Source organism: Nomascus leucogenys, chromosome 2 (assembly GCF_006542625.1).
Source record: "Nomascus leucogenys isolate Asia chromosome 2, Asia_NLE_v1, whole genome shotgun sequence".
NCBI classification, from domain to species: Eukaryota; Metazoa; Chordata; class Mammalia; order Primates; family Hylobatidae; genus Nomascus; species Nomascus leucogenys.
In genome coordinates, this window is record NC_044382.1 from 154911074 (window position 1) to 154933470 (window position 22397).

Sequence of the window (22397 nt, forward strand, 5' to 3'; positions counted from 1 at the left end):
ACAGGCCCTTCTGCTGTACAGATGCAGGGGCGTCTCGTGGCACCCAGCCCACCAGAGCTGCAGGGAAACAGGCAAAGCTGGCCCCAAGCCAGAACCCCTCCCCTGGAGCATTCGTGACACCACACGGTGGCCCTCCCGCTGGTGGAGACACTTAGCCCTTTGCAAGAAAGCTGGCCGGGGATAAGACGACAGCCGCCGTCAGAACTGCAGCCTGTGGTCTCTGACAGACCCAGCACTGCGGCAGAGTGAGATGGTGCCGGGGGTCTGCTGTCCTTCATTCTCCCTCTACATGACACGCCCATGTCACAGAGTGGCGGAGCCTGCTCTCCACAGGCCGGGGCCTGAGACAGCGAGGTGCCTCCCCTTGCCCCCTCCCAGCCCCAAGATGGGAGCTCTGGGCTGTCTCGGGGCCACAGCTTGCCTGGAGGCCAGGAGGGCGGTGGCCTGGAGGTCGGCCCGGACGTGCAGGTAGTAATAGCTAAGGAAGACGCGGCGCTGCAGCAGCAGGAAGAAGAAGCAGACGCTGTCCCAGATGATGCCAGCCTCCTCCACGGGCAGCAGGCAGTCTTGGTCTCTGCCCATCATCTCCTTGGCTGCAAGGCAGGCACTGGCAAGGTCAGGCCCAGGGTTCAGGAGCGGGGGGCTTCCCCACGCCCTCCCCGGCCACCGTCCTCGCCACTCACGGTCATAGTAGCCCTTGACGGTGCACACAAGGCTGAAGAGCTGGATGACCCAGCAGAAGCCAGTCTGCATCTGCTCCACGAAGACGCAGGCCAGGAGCTGGGGGAGAACAGGGTCAGCGGGGTCAGCGGGTCAGCGGGGCCCCGGGGCAGGGCGGCGGGTGGGGCCGGGGGCAGGGCTCACCGACAGCATGTTCTTGGAGATGATGACGGTGACGTTGTACAGAATGAGGCAGTCCCACAGCACGAGGCGGGCCCGCGTGTCCCTCTGCAGCAGGGCGGTGCCGAAGAGCAGCAGGTAGAAGCAGGCCAGCAGGTAGCCCAGCCCGAAGATGCTGATGCGGGTGGCCCCCGTGCCACACACCACCACCAGCACCAGCCAGAACAGGTACCGGAAGACAGCCACCTTCAGCATGTCGAGGTAGGACCTGCCAGGCAGCAGCGTCATGGCGGGCGCCCCGACCACCCCTCCCAGAAGGCTCCCCGTGGAGGGTGGCATGGAACCCACCTGCAGTGGATGAAGTTGGGCACGGGGTTGGGCTCCCCCCGCAGCGTCTCCAGGCGGTCGGTGTTGATGCCAGCCATGCGCTGCCACTCCTCCGTGCGCTCAGCCGAGAACACCTGCCACTGCTGGGAGGCGCAGAGCAGCAGGAGGAAGTCGCCTGCAGGACGCAGGAGCTGCTGCTGTGACACACGGGGACCCACACGAGGTGGGCAGAGCGCATACAGCCCGCCTCCCACCCCAGGCCTGTTGGCGTGCAGCCGCTGGGAACGGACACACGTCTGCCTAGGTGAGTGGCCGGGTGTCCCTGGGGAGCCCCGGTGTGGGAGCGTCCGCACCAGCGCTGCAGTACACACATGCTGAGGTCTGTGTGCGTGCATGTGAGGTCAGGGCCTGCAGGCTGCCATGTACCTGACTGCACGTCCACCCGTGCACGCCTGTATGCACACTTGTGAGCAAACTGGGGGATGTGAATGTACTCTGAGGGTCCCCTGTCGAGGCGAGGGTGGTGGGGGGCACTCACTGATGAGGTTGGTGGAGTTGGGGGCCCGGAAGAAATCAGGCAGGTATAGCCACTTGATGAGTGCGGAGTTCATGGGGACGGCCCGGCTCCAGCGCCACGGGTAATCTGGGGGTGGGGGCGTCATGTCAGGAAGGGCCTGGTCTGCCTGGGGCCTGAGACACCCGGTCCCCACCTGTTGACCAGTGGCCTCAGAGCCCGAGACTGTCACCAATCCTCAGGGTCCATGGGAATCACCTCACGCACACCTGGTGTCTTGAGAACTGACAGCTCTAGAGTACTGTGTGTTCACACACACACATTCCTTAAACTATGCACCAAGCCCCCGGGGCACAGGAACCGAGCGGGAGGCGAGAGCACGGGGTGGGGGCTGTGGGCCTCCCTGAGTTGTGGCCCACACGGCGTCATATTCCATGATAAGACAGCGCGTGTGATACGACAGCACGTGGGATAGGACAGCTCTGAGAACAACAGCCAGAAGCCACACAGAAGCCTGCAGCCGGGAAAGGTTCAACCCGCAGCAGCCACAGCAGGGAACGCGCAGCTCAGCACGTGGGACTGGGATCCATGGGACAGCCTGGACAGACCTCAGTGTGCTCTGATGAGTGAAAGACCCAGACCCAAAGGCCACCTGCTGCGAGTCCTGCTGACGCGGCGTCCTGAGGACCACATGCTGGGGATGGGAGGGGCGGGGGCCCGCTGGGGGAGGGAGCCGTGGCACTGCCGGGCCCCCGGCCACACTTCTGGGAGGCGTGTGAGGCACGGAGGGTCAGTCCCTAAGGACTGAGGGGGGGATGTGACTCCACGCGTCTGCAAAACCTACAGCACCATCTGCCACAGAGGGAACCTCACGATACAAAAAGTTACCCTCGATGTTGGGGAACCCAGGACATGCTGATCTCACAGGATGGTGACTGCACAGTGCAGCCTCGTGAAAGGAGGCAGAAGGGGAGCTGGCCTAGGTGACGCTTGAAAGCAGGCATTTCAACAAGGAAGAGGTGGACAGGAGAAGCAGAGCTGGCCTCGATGACGCTCGAAAGCAGATGTTTCAACAAGGAGGAGGTGGACAGGAGAAGCGGAGCTGGCCTCGATGACGCTCGAAAGCAGGTATTTCAATAAGGAAGAGCTGGAGGGCACAGAGGCGGAGGCAGCCCTGTAGCAACAGGCACCCCCAGTGCCCAGACCCTGGGCTCTGAACCTCACACTCCTGGAACTCGATGGGGCTCCCCGGAGCAGTGGCTGTGAGCACAGGGCTGGGCCTGGGAAACAGAAGATGAGGCAGCAGCACCTGGGAGCAGAAAACAAGATGGGGCCGGGCGTGGCGGCTCATGCCTGTAATCCCAGGAGGGAGGCCTGTAATTTGGAAGGCCGAGGTGGGTGGAGCACCTGAGGTCAGGAGTTCAAGACCAGCCTGGCCAACACGGTGAAACCCCGTCTCTCCTAAAAATACAAAAATTAGCTGGGCATGGTGGTGCTTGCCTGTAATCCCAGCCACTAGAGAGGCTGAGACAGGAGAATTGCTTGAATCGGGGAGGTGGAGGCTGCAGTGAGCCGAGATTGTGCCACTGCACTCCAGCTTGGGTGGCGGAGCAAGACTCCATCTCAAAAAAAAAAAAAAAAAAAAGGGTTCTTGCTATGTTGACCAGAGTGGTTTCAAACTCCTGGCCTCAAGGGATCCTCCTGCCTCAGCCTCCCGAAGTGCTGGGATCACAGGTGTGAACCACCATGCCCAGCCAAATAAGGGGAGATGATGTAACATTGTGTGGCCTCAGGGGCCAGGACCCACTCAGCAGAGGGGAGGCCCAGGGTCTGCGGATGACAGAATTCTCTGAAAGCAGCCAGTGATAAATGGCAGCTCTCCTTGATGGGAATCCCAGCTGATGGATGCACAGAGACAACAGAAAGAAAGTCTGTTTCATAAAACTACAAAGCTGACCCCACACAGCCCACCAGTGCCAACAGCCTGGGTGCCACTGTTGGGCAGGTGGGACGCCCGAGCCGGCCGCATGCACAAATGTGACTCCCCATCTCAGACCGCAGGGTGCTGTGTGCCTTGAGCAGAGCCTCAACACCAGGACAGCCACGCAAATCCAGTCTCAGGGCGTCAGCAACACTGCCGGCCTCCCTCCGCAACTGCCCAAGAGACAGGAGAGGCGGGGGCCGCTTAGACCCAAGACGAGACTAGAGCAAACATCAGACCAGATCTCGTCTGAAAAACAAATGGCCACAAAGAAGGGTGCTGAGGCTGGGGCTGTTTGAATGCAGAGGACACGTTTGACGATGGCACTGCCAGGAGATGGGACCGCGAGTGTGGGGCTGTGAGCTCAGACACCCGCCCCCAGGAGATGCATACTCAAGGCAGCACTTGGGTGTGAGGCATCACAGCTGACCCACATGGGGCCCGGAGAGGACGCAGCGCTCCTTGTGTGACTCACACCTTTCCTGAAGGTTTGAAACATTTCAAGATAGAATACTGGGCAAAAAAGGAAAAGAGAACAGCAGAGCCTGGAGGGGGCCAGGCCGCCCCTGAGAGACACAGCGCAGGTGATGGAGCCTGGGTAGGACGTGGAGCAGGCAGGAGGGACTGTAAGACGCCGAGGCTAAGTCTAGGAGGGTGGACAGGAGCCCGGGGCAGGCAGGAAACACCCCCACGGGTGTCTACAAAACTACAAAGCCCACGCCCACCCAAGCCACGTGCCCCTCACCGATGCACAGGGCCGGGGGCATCCCCAGGCACAGCAGGTACTGGTACAGCAGGAACAGCGCCAGGAAGAGGCAGTAGTTGGGCCAGAGGCGGGCGATGGCCGGGCGGTGCCTGCGGGTGAGGATGGCCACCAGCCAGCAGCCGTGCAGGGTCACCATAAAGTTCATGCGCTGCCCGATCACGTTCACGGCCATCAGGAAGCAGATCTGGGGACGGAGACGGCGGGGTGTGGGGAGGCACTGAGTCTGGGGGAGGGCGGGGGTGGGGATGCACTGAGTCTGGGGGGAGGGCGGGGCGTGGGGATGCACTGAGTCTGGGGGGAGGGCGGGGCGTGGGGATGCACTGAGTCTGGGGGGAGGGCGGGGTGTGGGGATGCACTGAGTCGGGGGAGAGGGACTTTCTCGTCCCACCCAGCAGGCCTGGAGGCTGTGGGCATCAAGCAAGGACAGGGCCAACGGCACTGTCAAGAGGGCAGGAGTGGCTGGCAGTTGCCATCATGCAGGGGAAACTGAGGCTCCAGGAGGTGGGCTGTACGGTAGAGTGGATCTAACTTGGCCCCCTGCCTGCTGTCAGCACCGACACACCGCAGGAGTCCAGGGGAAGCCTTGCCGGGCCCTGGGTCCCCCACCCCTGTGGCCCAGGCAGACCCAGGTGGGGCCAGGCTTGCGGTGCCTGCACCGTGCAGCCCTCCCTCCCTCCGTCCCCACGGCCAAGCCCTGCCCCAGGGGAGGCAGTGACCTCGCCTCACCTCCAGCCCGAATTTGTAGAAGAAGAAGTTGATGAAGTACTTGAGGCAGCCGAGCAGATCCTGGTCCAGCTGCTGGCGGGTGCCGCTGGCGAACACGGCCTGGGCAGGCAGCGGGGCCAGCTGGTGCTGCCGGCGGTAGTGCTCCTGGCGCCGGTACACCATGGCCTCGAATACCAGCAGCAGCAGGACCTGCAGGTGGTTCTGCGGAGGGCAAGGGTCAGGGGGCAGCCGGGTACTCGCCCGCCCAGCCGCCCACCAGCCCCTCACTCACCTGGATGTAGCCCAGGTTGGGGAACCCTTTCCGCACCCCAAACCAGTTGGCAGGGTCCACGGGCCCCCGGTACAGCAGGGACTGGCTGATCTCCGTGGGCAGCAAGTTGGTGCTGTTGGGGGAGGGCTGGCAAGAGGCCGGGCATCAGTGCCCCCTCCCCGGCCACAGTGCCCCCTGGCCCTGCCTGGTGCCCGCCAGAGCCACAGCTCTGAGGCAGGTCCACTGCTCCCCCAGCCCGGGACATGGGGGCTGCCAGCCTTGGAGCCACCTTCACGGGAAAGGGGACCAAGTGTTTCAGAGACAGGGAGACCACAGGCAGGGACTAGGGGAGTGAAGAGAGGTCCAGGCAGAAGGAGGGATGTGCGAGAAGGTCCCAGGCAGGGATGCCTGTCTCTCCCTGCCCAGGCCTGGGGTGGGGCCCTCCCCTCCTCACTGCGGGAGACCCTGGGACTCCGCCCCTACCGGACACCCTTGTGAGCAGGGAGTGGGCCCCTGGTCCACAGATGAGGTTGAAGGATGCTGCCTCCAGGAAGCCCCCTTGGCCCCCCAAGGGGAGAGTCCGCCTCCTCCATTGCTGGCTCCACTGCACTGAAGCAGCTGCCCCGGGAGGGTGGGGCTGCGAACACAGTTGCCTAGAGCTTCCTCCCGCCCCAGCCCGCGGGGGCCGGTACCTCGGTGCAGTTGCTGGAATACTCCTGGGGGTTGACAACCTTGAGCTGGTACAGCATCTTACACACAATGATGACGCAGGTCCACACGGTGGACAGGCAGGAGGCCATGGGTCGGAAGCGCGGGTAGGGCAGGGCGAAGGCCCACAGCACCACCAGCAGCAGGTTCATCACCGACACCTGAGGGCAGCGGGCATGTGGGGCCAGGCTTGGGGAGGCCAGCCGGGCAGGCCAGAGTGACCCCACCCCAGACTTGAAGCTGAGTTGCCTGCCACACTCACCTCCTTCAGGGCCACCCAGACGGTGTACAGGGCCACCAGCTTGAAGACGTGAAGCTCCAGCAGCCGCCGCAGGAACACCTGCACGTGTGACAGGACGTCCGAGAAGCCGGCTGCCAGCTCCAGCAGCCGCTCGGCCACCAGGCCCCACTTGGCTGCACCTGTGATGGTGTGAGGGTCAGTGCAGGGCAGAAACGGGGATTCCTGGGTCCCCTGTGAGGAAGAGGCTCTGGAGCTCAGAGGGGGCTCTGTCAATGCCCCCCAGCTGAGACATGGCACAGCAGACTGGGTGAGCAGCTGTGCTCCGCCCACCCGACTCACCTTCAGGCACCTGTGTGGCCTGGTGGGGAGTGGCCACGCCCAGCCCCTCGTCCCTGGGCTCCTCCTCCTCCTCCTCCTCTTGCTGCTGCTGCTCCTGTAGTAGTGGGGTCCCGCTCACTGCATCCTGCCTGGGAGAGGGTCTGAAAATGTCATCTCCCAACTGGGTTCCTGCCCCTCTCATCTCCTGGGGCTGGAAGAAGCCGTCTGCACCGCTTCCGCTGCAGCTGCCAGGTCAGGTGCACAGCTGTGTCGCAACTCATGCCCACTGTCCCTGCAACCTGCACGCTACTGCTGTCTCCTGGGTATGAGCAAATGCCCATCAGGATCTGAAGGTGGAGGAGGTGGCTCCTGTCCAACTCCCACCTGGCTCCCTCCCTGGCCCAGGAGGCTGCACCTCTCCAGGACTGGACAGGGAGGGCGGGGCCGCACCTGTGAGTCCGGCACGGGAGGCGCATGCCAGGCGCGGACACGTGCTCCATGTCGGTGAGCTGCATAAAGGGCCGGTGGAAGTAGTGCAGCTGCAGGATGCAGGCCAGCAGGAAGAAGCCGGGCACCAGGATGCTGGAGAAGAGCTCGGACACGCTGAACTGCTCCAGGCCCAGGTCCCCCAGCCTGCGGAGGGGCAGCATCAGCACCGGCCCGGCCTCCGGCAGAGCCCCTGCAGCCCTGGGGAAGTGCACGGGGTGTCGGTGCCCCTGCCCCACCGCCCGAGCCTGGACTCACTGCTCATCAGTGAAGCCGGTGAGGTTGCGCCAGTAGGCAGGGAAGTCCTGGAACTGGAAGGTGTAGACGGCGATGAGGACCAGCATGGTGTAGGCCACCACGAGCCACCAGAAGGCCTTGAGGAGCTTCCGCCACAGGCTGTAGTAGACCTGCCGGGTGAGGTGGGGGTGGTGAGGACCACGGCGAGGGTCCGTGCCCCAGCCCCCACCCCGGCCCGCCAGCCACCTGGAAGAGGGTGAGGCAGAGCAGGAAGAGGAACATGTAGACGATCTTGTAAACCACGAGGCGGCCGGCGAAGCTGACCACGATGAACATGCCGGCACACAGGTAGATCCAGTACTTGGCGTAGATGCCCTTCACCAGCTCCCCCAGGCTCTGCAACAGCGTCTGCGTCCGCGTGGGCTCTGTGGGCCAAGCCAGGGGCAGGCAATGGCATCAGGGCGGGCAGGCAGGAGGGCAGCCCCTGCCTCTGGCCCACCACTCACCTGTGTCTGCTACGGTGACCTCCGTCAGTGCAGCTGGAGACTCTGCCCACTTCAGCAGCTTCTCTTTCACAAACTGGCGCAGCAGGAGCCAGAAGGTCAAGGTGTAGAGCAACTGCAACAAGCGCGGGATGTCACAGTCAGCCAGGGGGCCCAGCACCCCTCCCACAGCCGGGGGGCCCTGCACCCCTCCCACAGCTGGGGGACCCAGCACCCCTCCCACAGCCGGGGGGCCCAGCACCCCTCCCACAGCTGGGGGACCCAGCGCCCCACCCACAGCCGGGGGACCCAGCACCCCTCCCACAGCCAGGGGACCCAGCACCCCTCCCACAGCCGGGGGGCCCAGCACCCCTCCCACAGCCGGGGGGCCCAGCACCCCTCCCACAGCCAGTGGGCCCCGCATCCTCCCACAGCTGGGGGACCCAGCACCCCTCCCACAGCCCGGGGGCCCCGCATCCTCCCACAGCCGGGGACCCAGCACCCCACCCACAGCCGGGGGACCCAGCACCCCTCCCACAGCCCAGGGGCCCCGCATCCTCCCACAGCCGGGGGACCCAGCACCCCTCCCACAGCCGGGGGGCCCCGCACCCCTCCCACAGCTGGGGGCAAGAGCCCTCAGGGAGGCAGCTGGCACCAGCCCATCCACAGCAGCCTCCCCACAGGCACCAAACACCCTCCCGCTCACACCCACCCAGAGACACATGAACACACGCTCCCACATCCACGGATGAGTGCATGGGTTCACTTGTGCTCACACACAATCACACATGGGTTCACTAGTTCACGTGGGCACAGATCCATGCACGCACCTGCACACATCCACATGCTGGAGTGCGTGCTCACATATGCACACAAGCTCACAGGTGCACGTGTTGGCACACACAGGCTCACAAGTCCCACAAGATGAGACACACCCACTGGCCTGCAAACAGGTGACCAGACACGATGCTGGCACCTGTCTTACATAGACACGCAGGCACCCTGTGAACATGTGGCCTGCACGGCTTGCCACTGAGACCCAGGGCTGTGCATGGTGCCAATGGGCAGAACCCACGCTCACACATAGTGTCGGGGCACAGGCGTGGTGCCCGTGCCAACACAAGGTTGTCTGTTTACTCACTCAGTAAACGCTCACTGAGAAACTACTCTGGGCTGGCCCTGGGTGGGCAGGAGGGGACCCCATTGTGACAGACACGGATCTGCCTTCCTGGCGCTGCCACTCCCCCGGGCAAGTGGACATTGAACAGGACGACAACCCTGACGGGTCCGTGCACCCAGGCATCCCCGGATGTGGTGGTGCACACTCACCATGGCACCAAGGTCCAGGCAGGGGTAGCGGGTGTGCTCCAGTCCCAGCTGCCGCAGGCTGACGGGGCCCAGGGTGGTGGGCAGCTCAGGGCGCAGGTCCATGGCCCACGCGTAGCGCAGGCAGCACAGCGTCATCCCGTACAGCAGGATGCAGGGCGAGCACAGCATGGCCAGTTGGTGGCGGCTGCGCACCGTCCAGATGAGGCAGGCCCAGAGCAGCAGCACGAAGGTCAGCCAGCTGTGGTAAGTGATGCTCCACACCTGCGCGGCAGAGAGGGCTGCAGAGCTGCCCGGCGCACCCCACCCAGGCAATGCCCCACACCCGCACGACACAGGGGACTGCCCAGGCACCCTTCCCCGCCGCATACCACCCCAACCCCCACAGCCGCCTACCATCATGGCGATGAGCGCGCACACATAGCTCTGGTCCATGATGAGGTGGCCCAGGCTGTGGAGTGGGGACGCCTCCCTGGGCTCAGCCCGCTTGGGCCGCACTGCAGGTGGGGACAGAGGTCAGCTCTGGCAGGGTGACCTCTAGGCCCCCCACCCTGACTATGCCCTAAAATCTGGGCCCTGGGCAAGCACACAGCAGGAGGGACAGGCCCCCAGTGGCCATGGTGGGCTATGGGCAGAACACATGGGCTCCGGCGGTTGGGCTGACACCATCCCCAGGCGTCAGGGATCGCCTTGGCAGCACCTGCCATTCTCTGGGCCTCAGTTTCCTTGAAAGGGTTGGGCGCACAAGGTGGCCCTGACCCCCTTTCCAGCTCTGCACACATGAAAACTCTCGGGACCCCCACCCCAGGGCCCTGGCTTCATTTGCTTCATTCAGAAACACACTGCAAAATGAAAAATCAAGGGTTAGGGTAAAGGAAGAAAATAGCCAGAAAGAGCCCCCAGGCCCTCCCAAGGCAACATGGTCAACACAGAGTTCCCACACCAGCCCCTGCCCTGGACGAGCGGCCTCCTGGGGCCACTGGGCCACCTGGAACAGCTCCCAGAGCTAACAGCACAAGACAGCATAGCCAAGTTCTCTGGGGAGGGGTTGGGGGACCTGGAAGCCCCCCATGGGATCTTAGGGATCAACGACGCGACCACTCAGCTGCCCAGGGGGTCTCGGGGGTCAGTCAGTGACATGGCCACTCGGCTGCCCTGGGGGTCACGGGGGTCAGTCATACCCACCCGTGGATGTTCTGGGCGCCCGAGGGGGCGGCAGGCAGAGGTGCGGCGCGAGCATGCGAGAGCGCCAGGCGGCCACCAGGGGGCAGCACCGGCCTCCCCCCCCAACCCAGCCGTACCTTGGACTGTGCGGTACTTACCAGGCCGCTGCCGGAGGGGGCTCTGGCCAGTCAGCTCGTGGACGATGCAGTTATCAGCCTCGGTGTCGGGTGCTGTGGGTACCACGTGCTGTGGGCAAGCAGCAGAGAGCCATGCAGGGGCTGGCCCAGCGCCCCCCACGCTGGCGCCTCCACCCGCCTGGCTGCTCACCTGGTCAGCCTCCCGATCCTGGGGCCACTGGTCCAGCTCTGCTAGCTCCAGCTCCCGAGCCTCGTCCCCGTTTGCCGCCTCCTTCCTCTGCAGAGACCAGCGTCTTGAGCCCAGCCCCATAGCCTGGCCTCAGCCCATTCCCCCATGGGTGGCAGGTGCTCACCTGGCCAGAGGGGCGGTACACGCGGAGCTTGCGCAGAGAGGCCATGGCGTAGCACAGCAGCAGCAGGACGCCGGGGCTGGCATACAGGGGCCAGTCCAGGCTGGTGTTGAGGACCAGGGCGTGGGGGCTGGAGCAGTTGGTGGGACCCACGAAGTCCTTGAGACCCAGCACCCTGTGCAGAGAAGACCCGTCACAGCCCAGCACCCCAGCGGCAGTGGGACCACAGGGGCTAGACGGGCCACGTGGGCAGGACCAGGGCGGGAGGAAAAAGGGGCTGTGTGGCAAGCCGTTACCTAGCCCAGATGCCGGCAGGCGGGAGCAGAGCCTGTGCCAAGGGCGTCTGGTAGCAGTAGAGGCAGATGAGATGGCCGGCGCCGAAGCACCCCACCGCGGTGCAGAGTCTGCTGAAGCCCCGAGTGCTGATGGGAAAGTGGCAGGCCCACCAGGTGCAGATGGCCAGGAAGACCAGCAGGTAGACACTGGAGAGGGCCGAGGGGTGGGCGATGCCTGCGGGGTGGGGCAGGGGCACACAGGGTTGTACCTGGCCGGTGCCGTGTGTCCCGCTGTCTCCACAGTCATCAGGGAACTCCAAGACCCCTCCCAGTGTGAGTGCCAGTGCCCCCCGCCTCGGTGTGTACCTGCCAGTGCAAGCAGCGTTACGGCCAGGACCCGCCCCGCCGCCACCAGCAGCCAGTGGGCTGTGACTCGGAAACGAGCGGCCAGCCGTGACCTCCGTGTAGGGGCCAGTGTTGCTGCTTCCTGCAGCCCTGCCGGGGGGCTGGCATCCACATCCCTCTCGTCATCATCCTGCCAAGGTCACGGGCAGGGGCAAGGTCAGGTGTATTGCACTGAGGCCACCTCTCCAGCTCACACCTGCCCAGCCACGAGAGTGGGAGGTGGCCACATCCACAGCTGCTCCTCTGAGGGCCACAGGACAGCCTCCCCGAGCACAGGCCCCAGCCGTCCCTGAGGTCTGCCTGACACCTTCGTACTTCCTCACTCGAGCTCACAGGCCCTGGAATCTTTCCTGGTAGCAGCTCCCACCCTGGCCGAAAACCCAGGGTCTGTCCTGCCAAGCCCAGGCACGTGATGACCTTGCCAGGTATAGACAGACCGCAGGCTGTCCCTATAGCACCTCATCTCCCTGAACCATGCACCCAGGGAGCAGCGGGGCCCTGTCTATACCCTGGGGGGTCTCTAGGGACCAAGGGGGCCTGAGGGACATGGCCAGGCTCCAGGGTCTCCCGTGTACCCCTGCCAGCCTTCTGGGTGGCTGTGCCTGGAAGTTAGGGGTGGTACCCCTGCCATCCCTGAGGCTCTGGGGGGACAGAGGTGGCCAGCTGCCTAGGAGAAGTGACAGGCCGGCCTGGGGTTGCGAGAGAGAGACCTGCCAGGCCTGTGTTCCCTGGTCCTGACTAAAGATTTCCCAGAACACAGCCATTTCCCAAACACCGGGGAAAGCCAGGGTGTGGTGGAAAGACCACGGCTGTTGTCAGATGCCCTGGCTCTGGCCTGGCTGCCAGCGGCCCAGTGTCCCCATCTCTGACTCGGGGGCTCTCCTGGTGGCTGAGGCGCCAGGTGCCCAGGCTGAGAGCACAGGTTGTGGGGCTGGACGATAGGGCCCATCCCGGCTCTGACAGTCTCCACGCTGTGCTGTGTAGGCCGAGGCAAGTCACAGCCTCTCGGAGCCTATTCCCCTTCTGTCAAATGGGATGGGGGCTTGATGGGACAGATGAGCCAGCCCAGTCCTGTCCTCACAGGCCTCCAGGGCTGCAGGGGCTGCTGGGAGGCTCCGAGGCCAGGGGAACAGGGAGATCAGGGCAGGACAGTCCTGGACCCTGAACCCACCCCTCTCAGAGACCACACAGCAGCTGGGGTGAGGCTGGATCAGAACGCAGGGCGCCACTGCTCAGCCCGCCCACAGCCTGGCCCTGGCCCTGGGAAATGTTCTGAGCAGAGCTGTGAAAAATGAGCGTTTCTGGGAGTGGAACGAACAGAGGCAGCTGCTGTGGGAGAACAGGTGTGAGGCCACCGAGGGGCAGGCCCGGCCCTGACTTGGGCACCATGTGCCACAGCCATGCTGCAGACGCCCCTCACTTCCTTCAGCAGCCAGCGCCCCTCGGGCTGGCTGGCACACTCCATCCCATGCCTGCACACACGTGTGTGTGTTGCCCGTATGTGGGAGTGAGGGTTGCCCGGGGGCCCCGCCAGGCCAGGTCATGGGGCTTCTAGATCCGGGTTTCGGAACAGTCTTCTGCAGGTGCCTGGTGCCCCCACCTCACTCTGAAGTCTGTCCACTCTCGCCGCCCAGGGCGCAGCTGCACACTCACGCTCCCATCACACCAAGACGAAGATGACCAGCGTCCAGCCACCCAGCCCCTTCCCAACAGCCAAACTCCAGGAAGCTCGTGCCCCATGTCCCCACCAGCATGCAGGGGCGGGTGAGAGAGGAGCGGGTCTCTTGGAGGACAGGCAGCAGCACAGTCCTCACGATGGCTGGACCCCCTCCAATGCCCGGAAAAGCCACTTGACCTCCAGGTCCCCGTTTCTGCCTCTGAAATGTGGGCGCCAGCCTTGCCCCATGGGGTGGGGATAGGACAGGCAGGAGGGCAGGCCGGCTCTGCAGGCTGAGCAGGTGTACCCGACCTACTGTGTGGCTTGGGGAGACCCTTTCCCTCTCGGGACTCCTCTGGAAGTTGAGGCCCATGTGCCTGGTAAGCATCAGCTGTCTGACGAGTGGGCACTGGGAGGGTGAGGTGGGAGGAGGCTGGGTGCCCGGTGTAGGGAGTTCGTGGGCCAGGACACCCACGTGGCCCTAAATCCTGACTGAGCCTGGGGATGGCAAGTGTGGGCCCAGGCAGGGACGAGAGTGGCTGAGCAGTCAACGTCGGGCGTCGCAGGCCCCAGCTCACTCGCTGCCTGTGGGAGGCGGCCGTAGCTCAGAGATTCCTGGGGCCGGACCTCCAAGTCTCGTAGCAGCTAAAGTTCACTCTGCCTCCCACTCCGAGGACAGAGGCCCTGCTTCAGGCCCGTCGCTCCTGGGGCAGAGGCCCCTGCTGGGGCTCTGGGCTGACAGCCTGTTTGCCTATAAGTGCATGGGGCCTGCTGGGGCCGCCCCTTCCTAGCCCGTCTGCAGCGGCTCCCCAGCCAGACCCACTGCCCAGCACTGCAGGTTTCCACCACCGCATGGCCCCAAATAATCCCCCTGTGAAGAGTTTCTAAGGGCACAGATGCCATCTCGGGGCGAGGAGGTTTCCGACTAGAGGCAGAGCCCGGGTAGAAACACATCTGAACGGATGGAACTGCAGGCTGCGCTCGGGGTGGGACCTGGAACTTCCTCCCCTCTTTAACACCAGCTTACAACTAAAACGTCTACATTTGTTTTAAAAAGATTCAACTAACCCTCAAAATGGCTGAGAGCACAGTTCTCGAATGACCTCCCTGACACGTGGGTGACACAGCTGCCCTCACCTGCTCCCGTGGACGTGGGCTCTGCCGGGTGTTCCTTGCGAGGCGCCCGCAGAGGCCGAGGCAGACAGAGGAGACCACCAAGATGCCCAGGTCAGGGGCCACCAGCCGGATGGCATTGGGGATGTCCTTCAGATCTAGCCTGCAGAGAGCAGGGAGCAGCCGCGGTCAGACCAGGAGGACAGGTGCGGGTGGGAGTATCGATGGGTCTCCAGGTGCCAGTGGGAGCGTGGATGAGTTTCCAGATGTGGGTGGGAGCGTGGATGGGTCTCCAGGTGCCAGTGGGAGTGTGGATGAGTTTCCAGGTGCCAGTGGGAGCGTGGATGAGTTTCCAGGTGCGGGTGAGAGTGTGGATGAGTTTCCAGGTGCCGGTGGGAGCGTGGATGGGTCTCCAGGTGCGGGTGTGAGTGTGGGTGAGTCTCCAGGTCCCCCTCTGTCCCTCCTGGGTCCCCCCACTTCCTGGGGCCTGAAATCCCCAAGGGAGGCTTGCTGGTTGGGGGTTGGGGGAATGGTCTTACCTTGTGACCCCTATGTGTCGCGAGAGGGTCTCCCAGCGGCTGCCTGCAGAGAAAGACAGGGGAACCCAGGTCATCCCTGGAGCGTTTCACCTGGACCATCCGGGCCAGACATAAGTCAGGCTGAATCAACTCCCCCAGGAGACTCGGGGTCACTGCAGGGCCCTCTCCCTGACCCCCAGGATGGCTATCCCTGCCCCGCCCCTTAGTGACTCACAGCTGGGTCCCAGGAGCTCATCCAGGTGGGGCACAGTGTGCAGGCAGATCTGGAGGGCGAGATGGGCCACCAGGAAGAGCAGGCTGAGGCCCAGCAATGCCCGCAGGAGGTGGCCTGTGTGACCTGCGGCAGAGCGGGTGGGTGAGGCTGGTCCTGGGGACAGGGAGGGGCCGCAGCCCAGGCCACTCAGCCAGACAGTAGCCCCCAGCCAGGCCAGAGCCCAGAGGCCTGAGGCTCATGCCCGTCATGGAGTCAGGACCCCATCAGGCCGGCCAGCCCCACTCCCCACGCCTCCCTAGGGTCAATCTTGTGACAAGGAGCCAGGCACTCTTCTGGGGGTGGCAGCAGGATGGGCCTGGGGCCCACAGGCAGGAAAAGGCCTCCCAGGTTCAGAGGGAACCACCTGGGGTTTGCTCACTCAGCCAGCAAAGACCTGTCACCGTTCAGTTGTGGAAGCAGAGGAAATAAACACAGGGAGAGGTGAGAAGCTCCACCTCACCCCAGTGGGGGCTGCAGTTGGACGGAGACCAGGGCGTCGGGAGCGCCCCTGAGCAGCCGTGTCGGGGTGGGAGCAGGGCCATGATGGCTCTGGAGAAAAGGCAGCTGCCTCCTCCGTGGGGCTGAGGGGCTGCAAGGAGAAGTCGCATCCCTATGCATGGTACCCAGTCCCCATGGCCACCCTGGCATTTCAGGCACCTGCTGTGCGCCGGTCGGGCCCCAGACCGGCATCCTCTCTCTCTCTGTGTACCCGCACCTGGCAGGAAGCGGCAGCACCATCTGGTTGCCCGGCAGCCTTGTCTTGCTCCCAGCTACCTGTGGCCCGACTGGACTCAGCCCCCCAGCAGGGAGGCCTTGGGCTGCAGGGCAGGGGCTGGGCGGGTGCAGCCTGTGGCTGGGGGCACTCAGGAGCCCTGGCTTGGCCTCTGCTCTTTGCGTGCATGTGGACAGCTCACCCTCCAGCAGGGGTCCGGACCAAAGTCCTTGGCCCACTAGGTTCTGAGTCCTGACAGGGCTGTGGACAGCTTCCCTCTCTACCCTGGCACCTTCTGACAGGAGCCTCCGGGCCCTCACCCTGGGGCAGCAACTCCTGCACCACCAGCCACGCCCGGCCACAAGAAAGTGCAGAATAGCTCGGGCCCTTCTCATAACTTCCTGGAGCTCAGGGACAGGCAGCGTCTGGGTCTGGGTCCAAGGTGGTGAATGTCACCACCACATCTGCCCTCTCTCGGCCTCGGGGCGCAAACTCAGGGCCTGTGTCCACTCTGTTCAGTTTTTTGGGCACAATTGGTGTTAGGTGACAGACTCGGGATGGGCCTTGGACACTCAGCCCCCTCTTTCTGGAGTAAAGACTCATGACCCATGTCCAAGTCACCCTGCACATCCTTAAGCCTGTGACCGCGAGGCAGCACTCAGGGATGCCCAGGACTCCCTGTCCCGCACCACAAAGCAGCCGAGGCAGGTTTGGACCAGCTTCTCACACTCACGCCTTCCTAGGGTTGCCCCAGGCCCTGACCTGCTGACCCCGAAGCTATGACCTCTGACCTGTGGAGGGTGGGAGGGGTGAGCAGGAGAGAGAGTGGGGAGGAGGAATGGAAAACAGACCAGGAAGGGGAGGCCGCAGCCCCGACATGAACAGGAGCCGCCACCGGCGGGGGCTGTGCAGGGCTCCTGGAGGCCAGGACCTTCCAGGGCCTCCCTGCCTGGAACCCATAGGTGCCAGGCTTCTCACTCACAACCCCTGTGCCGTGCCAGCCCCTCTTCAGCAGAGCACAAGTCTGGCAGCAGGACGACCCCGCGTCCCCGCCTCTGGACAGCAAGGTCACCGTGGGGTGACGTGAGAACACCGACCCAGGGTATGGGCTCCTGCCACGCCTGCCTGGGAACCTGGGCTGTGAGTCCTGCTTGCTGCACCCTCTAGCCTGACGTTGAAGTAACCTCGCCAGCAGGGCCCTCCATGGTACTGGGCACTCAGGGAGAGCACATGGCACTGCAGAAGGTGTTCTGAGTCCTACAGAGAGGGACCCACAGGGCGCCTGCCCCATAGGCACGTGGGGCTCCTCCTGGGGCTATCGAGGACCCCCGGGCACTGAGAGGACATCTGGGCCCTTGGGCAGCCAGGCTGACGGGTTCCCTGCATACACAATCCAGCAGCCTGGGAAGGAAGTGCCTGACCAGAGACCCCTGGGCAGGGAGGGGCTCACCAGGCCACCAGCTCCCGCCCACCGCCTTGCCCTGTACAGTGACACTCCAGGATGTCCATCTCTGGCTGCACCTCGGATGTCACTGCCTCCCTGTTCTCTTCCTCCTTCCCGGTTCAGTTCTTGGGCCGGCCAGAGCGTCCTGGTCTGGACATGTTAGAACAGCCGGGCCATGATCCCTTCCCAGGGTCGAAGGAGCCGCAGCTGGGCCTGGAGGCTGCTCCTGGCTGTGTGGCATGACTGCTCCCTGCCTGGGCTGGATCAGACTAAGGAGCTGGGAGTCCGAGGGGCAACCTGGGAAGAGAGGCTGCTGGAGATGAGAGGGGGCCGGAACGTGCAGAGGGACCGAGGGCCTCCTGACCTGCACGGGGCCGGTGCACACAGAGGCCGAGGGGGCACCCTGACACCGGCCCTCTTCTCTGATGCAAACAGCATGACCTCAAGGGGTCAGGTGGCTTTCTTGTTCCTCCACCTGCAGCCCCTGTCCCCGCCCACCCCCTCACTCTCCCCCTGCAGGTCCCACCCCTAAATGCAAAGCTGGGAAAGCCAGGCTGAGCCTGGGATCAGGCCACCTCCTCAGGGACCCACTGCTGCCTCTTCCGGGAGCCCAGGAGACCCAGTGGGGTCTCCCGCCCCCGACTCCAACTCCCTCCCGGCAGGACACACCCAGCTCACAGTGGCCTCTCTATCCTGGGAAAGGGAGTGAGAGGAGGCTCAGGCCAGGGACCCGCCCAGCTCTGGCCGGCAGCCGCCCATCAGCCTTTGTTCCTGAACCAAGTGTGTATGCCCCAGCCCATCCGCTCCCTGCTGGAGGGAGCCCGTGGGGAACGGACTGTTCTTGCCACCCCATCCATGGCAGGGGAGGGGTTCAGCATGGTCCTTGCCCACCTAGAAGAAGGTGCAGGGGGCCGTGTGCGGTGGCTCACACCTTTGGGAGGCTGAGGCTGGTGGATCACCTCAGGTCAGGAGTTTGAGACCAGCCTGGCCAACATGGTCAAACGCTGTTTCTATTAAAAATACAAAAATTAGCCAGGTGTGGTGATGGGCACCTGTAATCTCAGCTAGTCAGGAGGCTGAGGCAGGAGAATCACTTTCACTTGAACCCAGGAGGCGGAGGTTGCAGTGAGTTGAGATCGCGCCACTGCAGTCCAGCCTGGGCAACAGAACAAGACTCCGTCTCAAAAAAAAAAAAAAAAGAAAAGGTGCTGGGGCTCCCCCTCCAGCTTGCAGGGCTCTCAGGAGGAAACAGGAAGGGGCGGGGAGGCTCCAGGGCATCGCAGACCGGATGGCTGACAGAGCATGGACCTCCCCCAGAGCCAGAGCCCTTGGACCCCTGCACAGCCTGCCAAGGCTCAGGGGCCCCACCACGGCAACGTCCTGATGAGTGGTCCCTAGACACCATGCCCACACCTGCTGGACAAGGGCTGGGCCTGATCCGTGGGGAGTGTGAAGTTGCCCTGAGTCTGATCCGTGGGGTGTGCATGGGACCAGCCAAGGGACCCAGGGTGCCTTGAGGCTAAGCCATCAGGCCCACCCAGCGACTGAGCTAGGGCTGAGCTGCGGGGTGGGGCCACGAGAGGGGGCTTTTGAGACAGAGGATGGAGACTACACAAGGCTGGCAGAGCAGGGGCACCAGTGAAGCTGCAGAGGGGGGCAGGGCCTCCCTGCAGGGGGCATGGTAAAAGGTGGGGTTTAGTCTCTTTCCAGACAGCAGGGGCAGTCTTGGAAGTGGGTTTTATCCTAAGGCAGGATGGGGCTTCTGAGTCCCTAAATGGCAAGCACGTCTCTGGGAGCCGACCCCTGTGGCTCTGCCTGTAGCCCTGCCTGGAGCACCAGGGTCTGTTCCCACTGCCGCAGCCCCTGCCCCTCTCCTCTCTGCTCAGTCTGAGCTCAAGTTCCAGCCCCCCAAGGGTCCAGCTGACGCCTACAAGGGGACCAAGGCCTGGATGGCGTCAAACCTTCCACCAGGACCACGCCAAGCCCAGCAGCTGCACAAATCATAAAGCCCCGGGCACTCGGCTCGGGCAAGCCTCACACTTTCCTCTCTCCCTCCCGGAAAACTGGGCAGCGTCTCCGTCTCTGAAGGGCCTCTGAGGAGGCTCAGGCAGGGACGTCCTCCCAGGTCCTCTCCAAATCTTCCCACCCCAGCTCCTCCCCTGGCGTGGCTGGGCGCCTGCCTTCCCCCACTGCTGATTAAAGGAAAGTGTTTCCAATTGCGTCCGGGACATGAAATATTTACGGAACAAACGGCGAAATGCCAGGGGCCTGGGAACAGACACAACTGGCTCCACAGAGCAAAGGGGAGGCCCAGGATAGGGACCGGGAGTGGGGGTGCCCACCCACCCCAGCCATGCATTCTGCAGGGGTTTGGGCCTCGGGCCCCAGCGACTTCCAGCACTCGGCCCCTCCCCAAAATGCCTCTCTGCACCCCTGAATTCTACCCATGATCCAAGATCCAAGACTGCGCTGGGCACAGTCACTCACACCTGTAATCCCAGCACTTTGGGAGGCTAAGGCAGGAGGATCACTTGAGCCCAGAAGGTGGAGGCTGCAGTGAGACATGATCATGCCACTGCTCTCCAGCCTGGGCAACCAAGCAAGAACCCCACGCAAAAAAAAAAAAAAAAAAAAAAAAAAAGCCAAGCACGGTAGGTCACGCCTGTAGTCCCGGCTGAGGCGGGTGGATCACCTGAGGTCAGGAGTTCAAGACCAGCCTGGCCAACATGGTAAAACCCCTGTGTCTACAAAAACACAAAAATTAGCTGGGCATGATGGTGCGTGCCTGTAATCCCAGCTACTTGGGCGGCTGAGGTGGGATAATCGCTTGAACCCGGGAGGCGGAGGTTGCAGTGAGCCCAGATCGTGCCATTGCACTCCAGCCTGGGCGACAGAGCAAGACTCCGTCTCAAAAAAAAATAAATAAAAAAGACCATTGCCCACCCCAAAGCACCCTGAGCTAGGAGGGAGCCTGTGGGATGCTTCCAGCTAGGTGTCTCGAGGCTGGAGGGCAACCCTCCACCTGTAGCTGGCAGAATGATGGACCCCAAAGATGCCAGCATCGCAGTCCCCAGAATCTGTGAATGCAGGAGCGCACATGCAGAGGGGACTCCAGGCAGCAGAGGAAATGGGGGCTGCCCAACAACTGATCTTAAACCAGGCAGCTCGGCCTGGATTAGCCGGGGAGGCAGATGGGACGCAGCCGCAGGGTTACCGCAGGGGAGAGGGAGCAGGAGAGACAAGGTGTGATCCTGACCCCACCCCACTGGCTCTGGAGATGGAGGGAGGGGCCCCAAGCCCAGGAAGGTAGGAGGCTGGAGCAGCTGGAAGAAGAAGCAGATCCTCCTCGGAGTCCCCTGGAAAAACGCAGCCCGGTGGACACCTCACAGCCACGGACAGGCCCCCACGCTGCCGGCCTGCTGCGTCCAGCACCTTCCAGAAGGGCGGCGCCCGAGAGCGTGTCCCCGCAGTCACGCCCCCCGGTCCTGCTTGGCCTCTTCTCCGCCCTCTGCTGGGGAAGGTCTCTTACTGCTACACTTGCCCTCCCTGGGTACCTTCCTTCCTTTCAGCGGCTCTTCACCCTCCAAAACCCAAAGACCAGTGGAGGGCCCAGCCCCACCCACCTTTGGCCCATGGCCTTTGGGGACAGGTCTCTGAGTGTTTCCTCCAAAACCCGCTCTCCTAAAACGTGGGCACAAAACGGACATGGCCCCCACAGTGCAGGTAGGTGACACGTCACCGGACGGAGGGCTTGCCGCCACCCTCGTCACCCAGGCTGCAGGCTTGGCACGTGGCCTCACTGCCCTCTGTTTGGAGGATACGGGACAGCAACACAGTCCTGGCCCAGCTCAGACCCCGAGGTGATTCCCAAGGGGGGCCCCAACTCCCCCCGCACAAGTGGGTCAAGGTCAACTGAGGTCCAACCCCACAGCGGACAGCAGGAGGGCGGTCGAGGCGGCTGGAACTTCCAGGCTGCCAGAACCTCAGCAGGCAGGAAACGTGCCTGGAGCCTGCAGGGAGGGGGCATTTGGGGCCCACCCACTCCCTGTGGCCTCCAAGGGACACAGGTACTCCACCCTCATGACCCCCTCGCCACCCACAGCCCCTGCAACACGGATCAGAAAAGATTCTGAGCTCAGCTTGGGGTCTACAATGAAAATAAGAAACTATGATGGCTGGGCGTGGTGGCTCACACCTGTAATGGCAGCTACTTGGGAGGTTGAGATGCGAGGACTACTTGAACCTGGGATTCGGAGGTTGCAGTGAGCCAAGATCGCGCCACTGCACTCCAGCCTGGGAGACAGAGCAAGACTCCGTCTCAAAAAAAAAAAAAAAAAGAAAGTCCAGGCGCGGCGGCTCACGCCTGTAATCCCAGCACTTTGGGAGGCCGAGGCAGGGAGATCACAAGGTCAGGAGATCGAGACCATCCTGGTTAACACGGTGAAACCCTGTCTCTACTAAAAATACAAAAAAAAAATTAGCCGGGCGTGGTGGCGGGCACCTGTAGTCCCAGCTACTCGGGAGGTTGAGGCAGGAGAATGGTGTGAACCTGGGAGGTGGGGCTTGCAGTGAGCAGAGATCGCGCCACTGCACTCCAGCCTGGGCGACAGAGCAAGACTCTGTCTCAAAAAAAAAAAAAAAAAAATTTATTTTGGGACCCCTCATCTTCCACCCAGGGCTGTTAAAGGTGAGGAAAGCTGTATGAATTTTGGCCGCAAAGGAATGCCCAGCCCCTCCCACCCTGAGAGCGTGGGCGGGGTCCCCTGGCCTTACCTCGGAGACTGTGTCGGGTGGGGCCAGGGAACCAGGGCAGCAGCAGCAAGAAGAGCAGGTAGACCAGTGAGAGTCCACTGAAGCGGAGCAGGCAGGCTGTGGGGAGACGGGCGTTAGCTGCGTCACCAACAGAGGATGGTCAGCCCCCACCCCGGAGGACAGCGCACCCGTGGCCCAGCTCATCACACCCCCGCGGCCGTGTGCTCTGTGAGTGCTGCCCTGGGCCAGAGCCATGGAAGCCGCCACACGCTTCCATATGTATCTCACACACGCCACGACACGGACACCAGACTCCCAGCGGGGCACTGAGGTTGTGACCCATCTCCCTAACCTTGCTTTTTTTTCCTTTAAAAATGCTATTCTCGGGCTGGGT

General features: G+C 63.3%; 1 protein-coding gene and 1 pseudogene across 1 annotated transcript in view; one reads left to right on the forward strand and one right to left on the reverse strand.

Moving 5' to 3' along the window:
* Nucleotides 1–22115, reverse strand: part of PIEZO1 (piezo type mechanosensitive ion channel component 1) — a 32665-nt gene extending 10550 nt beyond the window's left edge. Inside the window, 26 exon segments of the mRNA XM_030820223.1 lie at nt 422–593; nt 684–780; nt 865–1108; nt 1189–1342; nt 1706–1810; nt 4408–4612; nt 5155–5355; nt 5426–5551; nt 6097–6273; nt 6375–6532; nt 6693–6820; nt 7122–7304; nt 7416–7564; nt 7641–7819; nt 7901–8012; nt 9206–9466; nt 9599–9699; nt 10525–10612; nt 10694–10780; nt 10857–11028; nt 11150–11363; nt 11495–11663; nt 14328–14466; nt 14843–14885; nt 15057–15179; nt 22025–22115. Coding sequence (XP_030676083.1) covers nt 422–593; nt 684–780; nt 865–1108; nt 1189–1342; nt 1706–1810; nt 4408–4612; nt 5155–5355; nt 5426–5551; nt 6097–6273; nt 6375–6532; nt 6693–6820; nt 7122–7304; nt 7416–7564; nt 7641–7819; nt 7901–8012; nt 9206–9466; nt 9599–9699; nt 10525–10612; nt 10694–10780; nt 10857–10901 — 2972 coding nt within the window. The 5' untranslated portion in view covers nt 10902–11028; nt 11150–11363; nt 11495–11663; ... (2 more) ...; nt 15057–15179; nt 22025–22115.
* LOC115837233 lies at nt 15303–16256 on the forward strand (annotated as a pseudogene).
* Nucleotides 22116–22397: the final 282 nt, after the last annotated feature.